The 17,939-nt window shown below is 46.9% G+C and overlaps 1 protein-coding gene across 2 annotated transcripts in view; it reads left to right on the top strand.

Moving 5' to 3' along the window:
• The first annotated feature begins 1,942 nt into the window (after positions 1-1,942).
• The window catches only part of hrob (homologous recombination factor with OB-fold), a 29,594-nt gene continuing 13,597 nt past the window's right edge, over positions 1,943-17,939 (top strand). Inside the window, exons 1-6 of one of the 2 annotated variants that reach the window (XM_060902048.1) lie at positions 1,943-2,456; positions 2,622-2,672; positions 9,124-10,095; positions 11,123-11,206; positions 14,885-15,046; positions 15,212-15,320. In XM_060902048.1, coding sequence (XP_060758031.1) covers positions 2,445-2,456; positions 2,622-2,672; positions 9,124-10,095; positions 11,123-11,206; positions 14,885-15,046; positions 15,212-15,320 — 1,390 coding nt within the window. In that variant the 5' untranslated portion in view covers positions 1,943-2,444. The remainder of the gene's footprint in view (positions 2,457-2,621; positions 2,673-9,123; positions 10,096-11,122; positions 11,207-14,884; positions 15,047-15,211; positions 15,321-17,939) is intronic. The other variant, XM_060902049.1, reaches the window with a different exon arrangement.

The raw sequence follows: 17,939 nt of genomic DNA, 5'->3' as shown, positions 1-17,939 counted from the left end.
TCCACAGGAGCGATGCGATGAGACTCCAACCAGACACAGGGCACCAGGATGGATCAGGCAGGTCCGAGGAGCAGAAGAGGTCAGCATCTCGATCCCAGGACCGACATGTAACTCAGAGGGATGGATTTATTTCTCCTACTTTTTGTTTAAAATGAATGTACACAATGTCTAATTTTGCAGTGTAAATGAATTACAAAAAAAAATGCTTTCATGGAAACTTATGGCGTATTCACACCTACGTTGTTTGGTCCGGACCAAACGACCTAACGAATCAAATTTCCCTTGGTCCGGACCTTTTGGGTTGGTCTGAATACAAACCACCGAACTCTGGTCCGGACCAAACAAGCGGACTGAGACCGAGCTGCAAGGTCGGACTCGGTCCGGACCAAAGGAACCCTGGTGCGGATCTTTTGGAGGTGTGAAAGCAGACCGGACCTAATCCGACAGTTTTGCTTTTTTGTACCTCGGGAGCTTCCGTCGTTTGTCGAGCATTATGGGAAACAGAGTCTTGACACTCCACCGCAAAGTGCAAACACTGTTTCGGTTGTCAAGGGAACCTTACAACAGTCGTTCAGTCATTCAGACCAGTGGTAGGCTAGACTACAGAGTACAAAAAATGAGTCGGGGGCAAACGTGGGCCGAGGAAGAAACGCGCACCCTTGTGGATATATAGGCAGATGTCCACATATCTGAGCTTTTGGAGAGAACACACAAAAATGCCGACGTGTTTGCTGTATTCAGTGAGAAAATGAAGGAGAAGGGGTTCACGCGCTCCCCAGAACAATGTCGGCTAAGAGTGAAGAAACTCCGTCAGACCTACATTAAAATCAGGGACATTCTTTCAAAAAGTGGAGGCGAAGTGGCCAAGTGGTTAGAGCGCTTGACCACTAAGCGAACGGTCCCCGGTTCGAGCCTCGGCTTGACGGGGATCTGGGGCTCGCTCCCTGTCCACCCAGCAGTGAATGGGGACCTGGTGGAAACACTGGGGGAAGTAAGGCGGCGAGGAAAGGAACTGGCCACCCTACCTCACTATGCCGATGGCCCAGGACAAGTGCGCTCTCTAACAGGCACTCCCCCAATGTACGAATCGTATATGGGACCCTCTCTTCTCTTCTTCTTTCAAAAAGTGGCGGTACTAGCGATGCAAAAAAGAAATTCATCTATTGCGTGAAGAGCCAGAACTGTCACAACATGATGTGCGCTCATCAGCGCTATCCTCCGTAGCCGCCTTGCCCTTTGTCGTCGTCGTTGATAAATTACTTGTACAACAGCATAGTAATCGCACAATTGTGAAAACAGTAAAAACTGGAAAAAACATATAGCTTTGATGACATTAAAAAGAATAACAGCACGGAAAGCCTCCATGACTACTTTTGAACTTAACGCTTTGTGCGCGTGTCGTCTCTGACCAATAGCTGAACGACCTCAGGGCGCGTGGCTTTGTTGACAGATTTTGGTCCGCTTACTAAAATATACAGTGTGAAAACGAACCGCACCAAAATCTCATCTCATCTCATTATCTCTAGCCGCTTTATCCTTCTACAGGGTCGCAGGCAAGCTGGAGCCTATCCCAGCTGACTACGGGTGAAAGGCGGGGTACACCCTGGACAAGTCGCCAGGTCATCACAGGGCTGACACATAGACACAGACAACCATTCACACTCACATTCACACCTACGCTCAATTTAGAGTCACCAGTTAACCTAACCTGCATGTCTTTGGACTGTGGGGGAAACCGGAGCACCCGGAGGAAGCCCACGCGGACACGGGGAGAACATGCAAACTCCACACAGAAAGGCCCTCGCCGGCCACGGGGCTCGAACCCAGGACCTTCTTGCTGTGAGGCGACAGCGCTAACCACTACACCACCGTGCCGCCCCCGCACCAAAATGAAAAAATAAAAAAAACATTTGGTTCGGACCAAAGCAAGTGAACTATCGAACTATCCTGGTCTGACACCCTGAGTTTGAGCTGTTTGCTAGTCAAGTTGTCAGAAGAAATGGAAATGAATCTTTTTAATGAAGCACAGACACAACAGGGACAATAACGTTAGGACAGCGGTGCTTATTGGGGTTGTCCTTGTCAAGAGCATTATATTATTTACAATTATTTAAATGTTTTTGTTGTACAAAATGCCGGTTTGGGTCAACAAAAATTAAAATATGTCACTAAGAGTCGACTCTGATTGGTCAACCGAGCTAAATGATCCGACTCACTGAAGTGCCAGATTTGTCAAGGCCCCGCCCATTTCCGTGTTCGTCATCACGTAACATGACGTTCTTTTCAAACATGGCGGCGCCAAACTGGTAATCTGTTTTGGTACATGTTTTTAGTCAAAGCATTTTAAAAATTATTAAATTTTGAGAGATGTGACGACGTAATAGCATCTATTAAGGATTATATATATATTACGTAATTCTGAAGACTAAACTAAGCTGGAGGACATGACAACTGCGGTAAGATGATTATTAGCTGTTTGTTTAGCTAACTTTGGCTAGCTGCTAATACTAAGCTGGATATGTTTTTTTTTTTTTTCCCCTCTCAGTTACTGTGGCTGACATTAACGGCTGCTAAAACATTCAAAAAGAAACTGATGAGATGTTTTATTCCCTTTTGTTTAGGCTTGCAGCAAGTGGAGAGGACTTTTCAGCGTGGAAGAGCTGGATGATGAAGTGTGTACATGTTGTGTTAGAGACATGATAAACACTGTTCTTTGGTGTTAAGAACTCAGATCATACACACTTGAACTAACACGGTTTTTTCTCCTGCACATTATTGTGTTTCCCTGCTTTAATACATCATTTAAACCTTCTTTTTGCATGTCTCAGGTCCATCACAGCTTGGTGATTGATTTGATTCAGGTGTGTTTGATCAGGAAACTCATCAAGCTTCTGGACCATATTACAGAACTAAATTTAATCGAACACCTCTGAATTAAATGAAATCGGGTGTGTTGGAATAAGGGCGGCACGGTGGTGTAGTGGTTAGCGCTGTCGCCTTACAGCAAGAAGGTCCTGGGTTCGAGCCAAGTGGTCGACGAGGGCCTTTCTGATGCCTCTTTTCCACCAGGGCTGGTTTGGGGCCAGTGCTTAGTTTGGAACCGGGTTTTCTGTTTCCACTGACAAAGAACTGGCTCTGGGGCCAGAGAAACTGGTTCCAGGCTAGCACCAACTCACTGCTGGGCCAGAGGAACGAACCGCTTACGTCAGTGGGGGGGGGCGGAGTTGTTAAGACCAACAACAATAACAAGATGGCGAAAGATCGCCATTTTTAAGCGACGAGAAGCAGCAGCTGTACAAACGCGAAGTCATTCATTATTATTATTATTATTGTTGTTGCTGCTTCTTCCGTGTTGTTTTTGCTTTGATATTCGCGCCAAGGTTTATGTAAACGTAGCGTCGTAACTGACGTATACAGCGACATAATGATGTTGCTCCGCTTAGCACTGCGAGCTATGGAAAAGCAAACTGGTTCTCAGCTGGCTCACAAGTTGAACGAGTTGTGAACCAGCACCAGCACTGGCCCCGAACCAGCCCTGGAACTGATTTGGTGGAAAAGGGGTAGTGGTCGACGAGGGCCTTTCTGATGCCCCTTTTCCACCAAAGCAGTTCCAGGGTTGGTTTGGGGCCAGTGCTTAGTTTGGAACCGGGTTTTCTGTTTCCACTGACAAAGAACTGGCTCTGGGGCCAGAAAAACCGGTTCCAGGCTAGCACCAACTCTCTGCTGGGCCAGAGGAAAGAACCGCTTATGTCAGCGGGGGGCGGAGTTAAGACCAACAACAATAACAAGACCGCGAAAGATCGCCATTTTTAAGCGACGAGAAGCAGCAGCTGTACAAACGCGAAGTCATCCATTATTATTATTGTTGTTGTTGTTGCTTCTTCCGTGTCGTTTTTGCTTTGATATTCGCGCCAAGGTTTATGTAAACGTAGCGTCGTAACTGACGTATACAGCGACGTAATGATGTGGCTCCGCTTAGCACTACGAGCTATGGAAAAGCAAACTGGTTCTCAGCTGGCTCACAAGTTGAACGAGTTGTGAACCAGTACCAGCACTGGCCCCGAACCAGCCCTGGAACTGATTTGGTGGAAAAGGGGTAGTGGTCGACGAGGGCCTTTCTGATGCCCCTTTTCCACCAAAGCAGTTCCAGGGCTGGTTCGGGGCCAGTGCTTAGTTTGGAACCGGGTTTTCTGTTTCCACTGACAAAGAACTGGCTCTGGGGCCAGAAAAACTGGTTCCAGGCTAGCACCAACTCTCTGCTGGGCCAGAGGAAAGAACCGCTTACGTCAGCGGGGGGAGTTGTTAAAACCAACAACAACAATAGCAAGACCGCGAAAGGTTGCCATTTTTAAGCGATGAGAAGCAGCAGCTGTACAAACGCGAAGTCATCCATTATTGTTGTTGTTGCTGCTTCTTCTTCTCCGTGTTGTTGTTGCTTCGATGTTCGCACCAAGGTTTATGCAAACGCAGCGACGTAACTGACGTATACAGCAACGCAACTGACATATACAGCGACGTAATGACGTGGCTCCCCTTAGCACCCCGAGCTATAGAAAAGCAAACTGGTTCTCAGCTGGCTCGCAAGTTGAACGAGTTGTGCACCAGCACTGGCCCCGAACCAGCCCTGGAACTGATTTGGTGGAAAAGGGGTATGTGTGGAGTTTGCATGCTCTCCCTGTGTCTGCGTGGGTTTCCTCCACAGTCCAAAGACATGCCAAAGCCAAAGTCCTTCCCACGCCAAGTGGTGCCGATCTCCGTTTCTGTAGCCCTTGGCCTATTACATAGCTAGGGTTACAGTGGGGGGCGGGTCCTCTGGTAACCGCAAGAGTTTGACTCCCCTCTCACATCTGTATTGCAGCGTGCCTTGCCAGACGGCAGTACGTACCATTTTTATGATGTTCTTTGGTATGACCCGACCACGAGTCGAACTCCCGATCGAGAGGCAGACATGTTAACCACTAGGCCACTCGCCGGTCCAAAGATATGCAGGTTAGGTTAATTGGTGGCTCTAAATTGACCGTAGGTGTGAATCTGTGAATGGTTGTTTGTCTCTATGTGTCAGCCCTGCGATGACTTGGCGACTTGTCCAGGCTGTACCCCGCCTCTCGCCCATAGTCAGCTGGGATAGGCTCCAGCTTGCCTGTGACCCTGTACAGGATAAGCGGCTACAGATAATGGACGGATGGAGCTCATTTCCAATCCTAGAGACCAACTGGCCTGAAATTTTTCTTGTTCCAACATGTCTGTAGGGAAAAATCAATTAATTCTACATGATGGAACTTGAAGGGCACTTGGTAAAGTGCATACCTCCACCAAGTAACATCATATCAACATCAAAATCAAATCACTTGAACCTAGGATAATACTAAAGCTGTCTACCAATTTTCATCCAAATCCTTTCACTACTTTTTGAGTAGCCTGGGCCTGCCTATCCTAAGTGTGACGCAACACGAGGGCCTGTTGCGAGCTTAGTCTGGCAAGGCAAGCTATCTCCAGCTCTTCCAAGCTCCCGAAAAATCGGGAGCCAATCAACTTTGAGCATCTCCAACGGCCCTGGGGAGAGGCGTGTTCAAGGCAGTGACGTAGTAGAACTGCGACCGGAAACCATAGATTGTTTACAGAATCTATGCCGGAAGCACTTCATTCACTAGAAACATTACGAACATGGAGCAGCGGCAAGCCTTTGACACAGCGGTAGATGCTGTATTGAAAGCATTCAACGGGAAGTTCTCATTGAAAACGGAGCAAAGAGCAGCCCTGGAGGTATTTATCTTCTTCCTGTTACTCAAGCAGTTTCCGTCGCGTCACATACGTCAGAGGAAAGAGTGATGTGATTGGTTTAAGCTTCGTCACAGCCTTTTCTGGCTTCGACCAGTAGCAAACTGAGGCATTTCAGGGAGGCGGGCCAACCACGCCTTTGGGAAACGGTTGGGCTTAATATCTTTGCCAGACCAAATTCTCGCAGAGCTTTGAAGTTGCGTTGGCCAGACTACTTTTTGAGTTACGTTGGGAACAGACAAAAAAAAATCCTCGATCCATATACATATCTGGATTTGCATCAAAATCTAATCAGTTGTTCCTTTACGTTACATGAATGGCATTTAGTGGATGTAGTGATGTACAACATACCCAGAGCAACCTGGGGAGCAGGTGGGGGTTAAGTACCTCGTTCAAGAGGACTTCAGCCATTCCTGCTGGTCAAGGGAATCAAACCTGCTTCTCTAACATTCGGCCATGGCTTCCCAACGGTTCCTTGGCCCATGGCCCAAATTTCATGAAAATCTGTTCACTACTTTTTGAGTTACATTGGGAACAAACAAACAGAGGCAAAAATCTAACCTCCTCCAAAAAAGTTGTCTGAGGTAATTAAACTAAGGAAAGATTCCAGCAGGACACTTCTAAACTCAAGTGAATCATGTTTATGAATATAAATATGCAGGTGATTATAGAAAATCACCCACTGATTGGTCGAGAAATTCGGACTATTTCTCGATAATCACCTTGAGCGACTCTGCAAAATGGCGGCCAGTCGCTTTGTCACTGTAACTGAGGAAGAATTACAAATCACTAAAGATGCGATAAAGTTTGATCTAAAACTATTTAAAGGTAAGGTGGAATTGTGATTTATTTTATTTGTTTCAAACAAAGTAATGTCACTTGGCATCGATACGTGACACAAGTCTGTGCTGCGTCTTTATTACATTTGCACGCCGCTTTTGAAGTTTGAATTTTTTTTTTTTTGTTTGAATACGATATTTTTTTAAAAAAATTTTTAAAAAATAATGACCTGTGTATTTGTACTAAAACAGTTATCCACCTCAGGCTCAGTGAATAATAATAACAGACTAAGTCGAGGTTATTATTCACTGATATTCACTTCACCTTTGATGAATGATTGTTAATTGTAAGGGTCCTTCTGAACAGTCATGAACGACCAGACAATCTGATAACGTAATCTGAGTTCCGGGACTCTGAATGTGAACTGTAGCCTGATTTGGATTGGATTAGTTGGTTGATTCGTGTGATATCTGTCATAAATATCTCCTCAGTGATAAAACGCTCACATCAGTAGAGCAGTAAAATTACCACTGGAGGAGCAAGTTTCTCGTGGGTTGAATTTTCAACAAACCTGGATGTTTGCGTCAGGTGTCATTATTGATTTTGATTTTTTTTTTCCCCTTTCTCCTCTTGAAACTTTCCCAGTTCTCATGAGTAGTCAGTGTTTCTCCACCCAGATCAAGTATATGGTTGAGAGCCTCTATTTTGTTACGTGATCTGTGGAGTATCTCATCTCGTCTCATTATCTCTAGCCGCTTTATCCTTCTACAGGGTTGCAGGCAAGCTGGAGCCTATCCCAGCTGACTACGGGCGAAAGGCGGGGTACACCCTGGACAAGTCACCAGGTCATCACAGGGCTGACACATAGACACAGACAACCATTCACACTCACATTCACACCTACGGTCAATTTAGAGTCACCAGTTAACCTAACCTGCATGTCTTTGGACTGTGGGGGAAACCGGAGGAAACCCACGCGGACACGGGGAGAACATGCAAACTCCGCACAGAAAGGCCCTCGCCGGCCACGGGGCTCGAACCCGGACCTTCTTGCTGTGAGGCCGCAGCGCTAGCCACTACACCACCGTGCCGCCCTCTGTGGAGTATAATAAGTTTAAAGGAACAGTCCACCGTACTTCCATAATGAAATATGTTCTTCTCTGAATTGAGACGAGCTGATCCGTACCTCTCCAAGCTTTGTGCGACCTCCCAGTCAGTCAGACGCGCTGTTACTCCTGTTAGCAATGTAGCTAGGCTCAGCATGGCCAATGGTATTTTTTGGGGCTGTAGTTAGATGCGACCAAACTCTTCCGCGTTTTTCCTGTTTACATAGGTTTATATGACCAGTGATATGAAACAAGTTCAGTTACACAAATTGAAACGTAGCGATTTTCTATGCTATGGAAAGTCCGCACTATAATGACAGACGTACTAACACCTTCTGCGCGCTTCGACAGCGCATTGATACCTTCACTCGGAGTTGTACCTTTTTTTTTTTTTTTAGACAGGGCGGATGGACCAGGGCATTCGCCTGCCTGGCCGTGCCCGACGAGGAGCGCTCTCGGCCGGCTTGGGAGGCAGACGGCAGCCCCTCCTGGAAGTGTGGTTTTACCATGGGCCTCATGCGGAAAAATGACAAAGTCCCAATTTTACCATGGGGCTCGAGTTGTACCATTTTTTTCGACAGGGCGGACGGACCAGGGCATTCGCCCGCCTGGCCGTGCCCGAAGAGGAGTGAAGGTATCAATGCGCTGTCGAAGCGCGCAGAAGGTGTTAGTACGCCTGTCATTATAGTGCGGACTTTCCATAGCATAGAAAATCGCTACGTTTCAATTTGTGTAACTGAACTTGTTTCATATCACTGGTCATATAAACCTATGTAAACAGGAAAAACGTGGAAGAGTTTGGTCGCATCTAACTACAGCCCCAAAAAATACCGTTGGCCATACTGAGCCTAGCTACATTGCTAACAGGAGTGACAGCGCGTCTGACTGACTGGGAGGTCGCACAAAGCTCGGAGAGGTACGGAGCAGCTCGTCTCAATTCAGAGAAGAACATATTTCATTATGGAAGTACGGTGGACTGTTCCTTTAATATCTTGGGGAGGGTCACTGATGCATGTGCTGTGATACTAAATATGGTAAGTAGCAGCAAACGTCTTTTTTTTTTTTCCCCCAATACCGAGCAAACATCTGCATAGAAAATCATGGACGCGTATCCAAATGGGACTCAAGTTATCAGCCAACTGTTGAGTTTGGGGGGAAAAACAGTAGGGCTGTCATTTTCTCAGTGGAGGATGGAGAAAAAGACAGACGTGGTCGATCTGGATGTAAATAAAATCAGAGTATTATCTGTACATTAGGAAATTACTCCAGGATCCTGTGTAAATTTAATCCCGTCCAAATAAGGCTTAGGTATATTTGATTTGATGCATTAAGTAAACAGAGCCGTGAAAAATAAATGCTGTTATAAAGTGTCAGTGAGTGATGCATGATGATGATCATCATCATCCACGGACATCTGTGCTCCGTTTGATTTATCTGGCTAAATTGTGTCGTCCTGTAGGACTTGCTGGAAGTTGACTGGACACACACGTCAGCTTCTGGGTCATCTGCAGTTCCAGCTTGTGTACCCTTACAAGAATCGCACACAGTTTGTTCCCATGATGCGCAGCAGAGCTCCGCTGCACCATCAGCCGCCACCTCACACAGGAGATCAGTACCAGACTCTCCGACCTTACTTCCAGATCTTTCAGAATCCAGACCTGTTAAAGGTTTAAGAAGCCTGGCCAACTCTAACTCTTCATCCGTCTCCTACTCTGTCCCTCACACACGCGCCGCTTCTCCGGCTTCACTTCAAGCACCGTTCGGGGTCTCGAATGCAATCTCATCTCTGCAACGTGCCTCAGAGTCTCCACCCGGCCAGTCAAACCCTCAATCTGGCGTCTGCACTGTTCCCAAGAAAGACATTCCAGCTCAGGATGAGTTTGACGACTGGGATGTCGATCTGGAGGAGTTGGATGAGTGTGTTCCTCAGAAAGCTTCTGCTCCAGACACGGAATTCGAATCTGACAGCATTACCTCAGCGAAACGGACAAGATTATCAGCTGTTGATAAAGATACACCAGTTGTGTCTTCTCTCCGAGGATTCTGCAACACTACTCCCAAATCTGCACCCCCGCAGTCCTTTATCCGTTCCCCGTGTTCTACTGCGCTTTTCCAACAAAACAACGTGCAACCCTTTGTACCTCCAGCCTGCCGCTTTACCTCTCCGGTGACTCCTGGACCTGTGAGAGCGACATCTCCGTGGCAAAAAGGAGCTCTTACTCCTCGAGGAGAACATCGCTCTCTATTCCAGGCTGTATCTCCTGCTCCGACGACTCCACAAGCACCTCGTCCACTTCACATGCCTGTCCTGACGAATCACCTGGTCCAGCTGGTGTCTGCAGCCAATAAGACGCCTCGGAGGCAGAGGAGCGATTCTGTCCGGCCCAAAACGCGCCGGTTTCCTGGTCCAGCGGGTGCTCTGCCACAACAGGTGACTCCTGAGAGTCTGAGCTTTAACTCACTTTCCAGCTCGCGATGCTTTGCGATGGGTTATCGATGAAAACGAGGCAGTGATGATGCATGGCGGTATACGGATGAGCTAAAAGTCGTGGTCACACAGCAGGCGAACATTTCACCGTCACGTCTTCACACGCTCACAGGACCCAGTCATTCTGGGAAACACCTGATGTTGATTTGAGCGCAATCAGCACGCGCATATAAGGACACTGTTTTCACAGAGGCTTTGCGAAGTATCATCATTATCACCGTCACGTCTGTTTCTAGCCATGTTTGACTCTGCTTTGGGTTTCGTTTGTGTTCTGTTACTCTGACTTCGCCTCACATTTTGTTTTTGTAAATATCACGCCTGCTAATAAACACTCTTCCTGCGCTTCCTACCGGCGCATACCTGACAGAATGCTTCACAAAGTCTCGATGAAAACAGCGTCCTTATACACGTGTGCTGATTGCGCTCAAATCAGCATCAGGTGTTTCCCGTAACGACTGGGTCCCAAGCGCACGCACAACACGCTCCGAAGGATCCCCGAATGTCAATGCACTTTTTAAGTCTTGGTGACGGTTAGGTTATGCCGAGCTGCTGTCTTGACGAGGCTCCTGTGAACATCGGGGACATGGATTCGAGACAAAGCCCTCTCAAGAAGGTTCCCTGAGCTTCGGGAGATATTCCCAAACCCGACAAAAACATCGCCACCACATTTTAATGGACGCATTGAATTTTGTTCACAACATTTTCGGCCACTGACAAGGCGGAGATGCATCAAAAAAACAATTTGCGAAGCTCCAAGAACATTCGCTGTGTATCGCACGATTAGTGGCGGTGCGACGAATTTTTTTCATTGTCAAGTATTCGCAAACCCATCGCGAGCTGTAGTCTCACCAGGGCCTTGTACACGTTATAGAAATGTCAGGGTGCTGTAGGTGGAAGATTTAAATAGTTGTCAATAATTAAATAAGCTTTTTTGTTTTATTTGCTTGTACATTTTTTTTTAATTCTACAGATCGGTGGGCGGAATCTGGATGACATCGTTGTTGCGGTTCCACAGACACCAGCACATGGGGCTGTGGCTCGCCTGCACAGTGAGGTGCTGTATATACTACATACATATCCTTTCTGGAGAGCATTGTTCTTATCGCCTTAAAGGCGTCGTGCGGTAATTTCAGCAATCAGGCTATATCATGTGTCAAAATGTCAGGTTTGGTGGGTTATTCAAGCCCCTCGGTTTCCTGCGATCTCAGTGTCACGATGCGCCCGCTACAAGCATTTAAAGTTGACGCGCACAGCCAAATTTAGGCAGCCAGCCGTTAACTAGGTCAGCTTATGTGTGACGTCATACCAGTAACCTCCCTTGGGTGATGCTGGCCTGTCCCCATGTTTTCTCTATAGCGTGCGTTTACCAGAGTTGTTTACATTGCGGATTTTGTGGATTTATTCAGTTCGTGGATAGTTTTGAACACTCAAAACACTATGAAGTGATGTATTAATATTCTGTGATACAAAATGCCTAATCGGTGTATTGTGTTTGGCTGTAACAACAAACACTGAACACTATTTGTGACTGTTATCAATGGATCTGATTTCAAGGTCATGGCTAGGTATTGATAGAAAAAAAATAATTTTTTTAAAAACACATTGTGTCAGCGGGGGCGTGGTCAAGCGCCGGTCTGTGACAGGATCATTACACCTGACGGTAATTAACCTGTGTTTTGTGTGTTTTCCCAGTAACCGCGCCCTACTTAAGGAGGCAGAGGGAGAGCAGAGAAGAGCTCATCCCGGGACAAGAACACAGTGTGTGTTTCGCTATCAGATTAAAACTGGCGGTTATACTGAAAAGTCTGGCAATAAAAAGTCTATTTGCATCTGAAGCGTTGTCCTGCCATCCTCTGTGCTCCACCCACACTTCAGAGAGCTCTACAGTGGTGCCAAAACCCGGGACAAGGTGGAGCACCAACCTCGCAGCCCCATGGAATCCTCCCCGTTCGCGGACCTGGTCCACGCCCTCGCCACGGCTCAGCAAAGCCAGCACCAGGCGCTCGTCACGCTCCGAAAGGAGCAAGAGCGGCGCTTCGAAGCCCTGGTGCTGGCCCAGCAGGAAGATCGCGAGGCGTTCCGGCATCTCGCATCGGCAGGGTCCACCAGCGCCCCGGCCGCGGGCCCGTCTCCCCTCACCGTGACCAAGATGGGCCCGAAGGACGAGCCCGAGGCGTTTCTCACATTGTTCGAGCAGGTCGCCGAAGCCTCGGGGTGGCCGATGGAGCAGCGCGCGGCGCGCCTCCTCCCCATCCTGACGGGAGAGGCGCAGCTGGCCGCGCTATAACTCCCCGCCGGCTGGCCTACGCGGACCTTCGCCGGGCCGTCCTCCAGCGCGCGTAAGCGCTGGCGCTGTTCTGGCGTGCGCCCCACACGCTGGAGGACGGCCTGGCGAAGGTCCGCGTAGGCCAGCCGGCGGGGAGTTATAGCGCGGCCAGCTGCGCCTCTCCCGTCAGGATGGGGAGGAGGCGCGCCGCGCGCTGCTCCATCGGCCACCCCGAGGCTTCGGCGACCTGCTCGAACAATGTGAGAAACGCCTCGGGGTCGTCCTTCGGGCCCATCTTGGTCACGGTGAGGGGAGACGGGCCCGAGGCCGGGGCGCTGGTGGACCCCGCCGACGCGAGATGCCGGAACGCCTCGCGATCTTCCTGCTGGGCCAACACCAGGGCTTCGAAGCGCCGCTCTTGCTCCTTTCGGAGCGTGACGAGCGCCTGGTGCTGGCTTTGCTGAGCCGTGGCGAGGACCAGGTCCGCGAACGGGGAGGATTCCATGGGGCTGCGAGGTTGGTGCTCCACCTTGTCCCGGGTTTTGGCACCACTGTAGAGCTCTCTGAAGTGTGGGTGGAGCACAGAGGATGGCAGGACAACGCTTCAGATGCAAATAGGCTTTTTATTGCCAGACTTTTCAGTATAACCGCCAGTTTTAATCTGATAGCGAAACACAGTGTTCTAGTCCCGGGATGAGCTCTTCTCTGCTCTGCCTCCTTAAATAGGGCGCGGTTACTGGGAAAACACAGGTTAATTACCGTCAGGTGTAATGATTCTGCCACTCACCTTCCCTGGCTCCGCCCTCCTGTCACAGACCGGCGCTTGACCACGCCCCCGCTGCCACACACATGTGTTAAGTGTTTCTATGTATCAATCATTAATTGTACAAAATGATTTTCATACATTTATGTATTTGTCATATCTTTGTCACATGAAGTGTTGTCTTGATAACACATGTGGCACATAATTTTAGCAAATGGATGACAGAAGATTAATTGAAAGATTTATGCCACAGAGCTGCCTTTAACTAATAATTATCACTTATTACTGACGATTGTACGTTTACTAAACAATACAATACAAAGCTCAATACTCCCAGCCTATAACATACTGAATATCAAGTTAAAATCATCCGCAATAAAAGGAAAATTATGAAAACTGGAATATCAAGGGATCTACTGTATCAGAAGGCCCACTGCATTTCGCGAGATCGCAAGCTGTCAAGTTGCTAGAATTCAATCTTTCTAGCTATACTTTCACCCCCTACAGCTATCAGTATTACACACAATCATAGATTAATCACACAGCATTCTAATTCAAGTGAAAATGGTCTTTAAAAATACACATAAGTAGTGATTTAGTCAGAGAAACCAACCAAAACAAGTCTTCAAGTCGCCCGCCTTCGTTTCTGTCGTCGTCAGAACTGTCCTCATTTTCTTCTGAAGATGAGCGCTCAGGTTCAAATCTGTAATGCTGGATACCACCAGGACATTCAGCTGTCAAAATCTCTACTTGTGGGCCATTTTCTTCTTCTGTATCGGTAAAATCAAAGCTAATTTCCTCAGCATCACTCCTATTTTCTGGTGTGTCCGTTATTGCAACTGCACCGAGTGGTTACTGGTATGACGTCACGCAGCTGTTCCATTGACCGAGAGGGGGCGCTGCGAACGCGGAAAATTTCAAGTGATGGGCATGATCAAATAAGGACCGATTACAACCGCGGGAAGCTTTTGAAAAATCGACGGTCAATTTATTTCGAATCTCGAAAGCATTCTGGTGCAGAATAATGCGACTTTTATTGCCACTGCGTGACGCCTTTAAGGCCTCTGCATGCTCTTGCGACAAGGCTTTCGCAGATAGCTTTTCGCAGACAGTTGTAATTTATCGTTGAGCGGGGAGTAATAGGCGTGCGCAATGTTATTCACCGCCACAACGCAAGGGGGCGCGAAGTCGCGAAATCGCGAGGAGTAGTTGGTGGGTGTGGTTAGTGGAGTGTTTATAATGACTAGAACTGGAGTCGTATAGATGTACGTACTTCCTCACTTCCTCGATCAACCGCTCTTCGTGCTGCTCCATCTTCGCTCGTGTTTTTAAAAATGGCGGTCGTGAAAACAAACCAAACCGGGAAAGTAGGGAAGCGGAAGTGCATGTACAGCGGATGTAGAGTGGACCAATCAGAGCCCTCTTGTCTGCGAGGCTGTCTGCGGTGGTCACAATTTTTGGGAGGTGCGCGCAGAGCGTCTGCGAAGGGGGGGGGGGGGGGGCTTCGCAGACGCCATCTGCGACGCCATCTGCGAGGACTGCGTTGTCAGCATAAATTGGCCCTAAGTCAACACTGGGTCATTGGGTCACTTCCCACTCTCTTGCTAGTTTTCCTCATCGCACGATGGCTACCCATCAGGGAACGCTTCAGATCTGAGAGAGTGTGTGTGTGTGTGTGTGTGTGTGTGTGTGTGTGTAAACAGGTCCCGAGCTCTCAAGTAAATGACGAAGAGGAGTTCAGTGTCGGTCCGTGGGCAGCGATGAAGGCTGAGATGGGATTGGATGAAAGAAACCCTTCCTGTTTCCTCCATTCATACAGCATTGTCATGGTGCTGCGGAAAGTACGCAAAACCATCCTGACCACGGTTTGCTGTACTCACTGTCACAAATCTGCTCTAATAGCAAGCATTAGTTCCAGAAACCTTGAGGGTTGTCTAATTTTTCTTATTTTCTGTCGTATTTCTTTTTTGCTGAATGACTACTAGTACTTTTTTTTTTTTTTTCATTCAATAACAAAATGTCTTTCTTAGGCGGCCTTAAGACAGCTCTCGAAGAATAAGGTTCCTAACATGGCCGTGGTGTTAAAGAGCATCTTACACACACATGCTGATGCCAAAGCGGTGTTCAGGGACCCCACGGGTAAGACACGCCTCACGCGGATGTGGTTCTATATAAGAATGATTGATTGAATGAATCACTTTGATAGGAATGGTTTGTCGATGGCAGTTCCCACATCCTAGCATCATGTTCAAGTGGAAACATCTGAGCCCGATTAAATCTCAGGTCATGTTTCTAATTCTCTGTAAACAGCGATTGACCATTCGTGACTTAGTAAGCGGAATAGACACGGGCACATCTTTCAGGAATGAACGAAAGTGTTGCGTGTTATGTGTAAACCTGACAGCCACCCAAAATGTGAAAATGGTTCTTTGAAAGATTGTAAAAATGTGTTTAAAGCTATGAATGATTGTTTATATTTACTAATCGGTTTTGGGTTTAATTTTTATGACAGCCTGGTGTATGTTTAATATGGTTGCTGTGATATTTTTAGTTCTCAGACCGTAGCTGGAAGAGTGTTTGAACACCCGCTGTTTTTCCAAACCTGCCAGTGAAGGTTTCACGTGTAATAGTATGGGAAGATTTTCTTTTGAAACGAGTGTTTTCCAGTGTTGATTATCGGTGGAGATTTCCGAAGTTGGATAAAAGTTTAAAGGAACAGTCCACTGTACTTCCATAATGAAATATGCTCTTATCTGAATTGAGACGAGCTGCTCCGTACCTCTCCGAGCTTTGCACGACCTCCCAGTCAGTCAGACGCAGTCAGACGCGCTGTCACTCCTGTTAGCAATGTAGCTAGGCTCAGCATGGCCAATGGTATTTTTTGGGGCTGTAGTTAGATGCGACCAAACTCTTCCGCGTTTTTCCTGTTTACACAGGTTTATATGACCAGTGATATGAAACAAGTTCAGTTACACAAATTGAAACGTAGCGATTTTCTATGCTATGGAAAGTCCGCACTATAATGACAGGCGTACTAACACCTTCTGCAGCGCATTGATATCTGAACTCCGTATCAATGCGCTGCCGAAGCGCGCAGAAGGTGTTAGTACTGTACGCCTGTCATTATAGTGCGGACTTTCCATAGCATAGAAAATTGCTACATTTCAATTTGTGTAACTGAACTTGTTTCATATCACTGGTCATATAAACCTATGTAAACAGGAAAAACGCGGAAGAGTTTGGTCGCATCTAACTACAGCCCCAAAAAATACCATTGGCCATGCTGAGCCTAGCTACATTGCTAACAGGAGTGACAGCGCGTCTGACTGACTGGGAGGTCGCGCAAAGCTCGGAGAGGTACGGAGCAGCTCGTCTCAATTCAGAGAACATCATATTTCATTATGGAAGTACGGTGGACTGTTCCTTTAACTTTTTTTTTTTTTAAATTCATTTAATACTTATTACAGACAATAATGCATCTAATTTACATAGTAACCGAAGTTAGTTAGATAGCTAATTCTGGCTTCGTGTGATTAGTGCGAGATGCACTTTTTATCCGCCGCTGGACGAAAGGCTCGGGGGGGTTATGTCGTGGTGATGTCTGTCCATCCCAGGAAAGGGTACTGACCTTCTGAACTCAGTTCCTCTCTCAATTTTTGGAGGAATTTCACGAAACTTGGCAGAAGGCTTTGTTATAGGACAGTAATATGCATATTGCAATTTCATTTGCAGTATATCCATGGATTAAAGTTTTCCGTCGTGTGACGGATTTCCGTCAACTGAACTCTCCCAAGGCCAAATGTGAGGTCGGTGCTGATCCGAGGAGAATTAAAATGACGGGTGGTTGGGTAGAGATTGGGTTATAACACTGATGTGTTGCAACACCATCAACTATCAGCAGGGTTTATTTAACTTTTTTGTTTTTGAGCCATGCTTTGTGTCGTTCATTTCCTATGTTTGATCATGTTTAAACGTTCGCTGTCTACGGTGCGGCATTAAAAAAACATGCGCTGTCAAAATTGGCAAAATACATTCCCATGTGCTTGGCGTGCTTGTGTCTGACCATTTCTGTTTTGTATTAAATTAAATCTTGCCAAAATGACTTAGTTCAAACCTGGACATATAGAAATAGAGCATGTTAAAAAAAAAAAACGAAAAAATAAACTCTGGAAAGCCCACTCCTCTGCTTCAGCCAGACTTGAAGACCCGACGGTGCAATGCTTGCAGACTGTCAGAAGTAATTAGACCTAAATTTATAGCTAACAAATCAGCAGACGCCCCAACAATTATTATTTTCGTTAGGCCAATGTGTAAGGTATGTTAGAACCGTGCCTTATAGCCTACGTTATATCACAATTTAAAGGACATTTGAGGAGTTGGAGGCTGCGAGCGCAATGATGTTCCGACATGCGCTAAACTTTATTCCCTGAAAATCATACACCAGCGTTCAATGCCCCAAACAGTCAAAATGTCTAGAAGACTACGGTTAAATAATAATCATAGCCTGCTAAGTTAAATTACGTCAAAACATCTGTTTCTGGCCGATGAAATGATGGAGGAAAATGAGAACGAACGCAAAGTAGATAGCAGCCAACTTCACGCGATCTTTTAGGGAACTTAACACTCGTGTTGGCCACAATATTTCTCTTAATAAAATCTTGAATTGTTTTTGAAGTACAAAGTACAAAGTAAGGTCAAATTTTAATTTAAGCGAAGATCCAAACTTTTTTCTATATTGACGTCGAGCACAGAGGAGCA

Source organism: Neoarius graeffei, chromosome 20, assembly GCF_027579695.1.
Source record: "Neoarius graeffei isolate fNeoGra1 chromosome 20, fNeoGra1.pri, whole genome shotgun sequence".
In the NCBI taxonomy this organism is placed as follows: Eukaryota; Metazoa; Chordata; class Actinopteri; order Siluriformes; family Ariidae; genus Neoarius; species Neoarius graeffei.
Note: the sequence above shows the minus strand (reverse complement) of the source record. Positions and strands in the feature narration are given on the sequence as shown.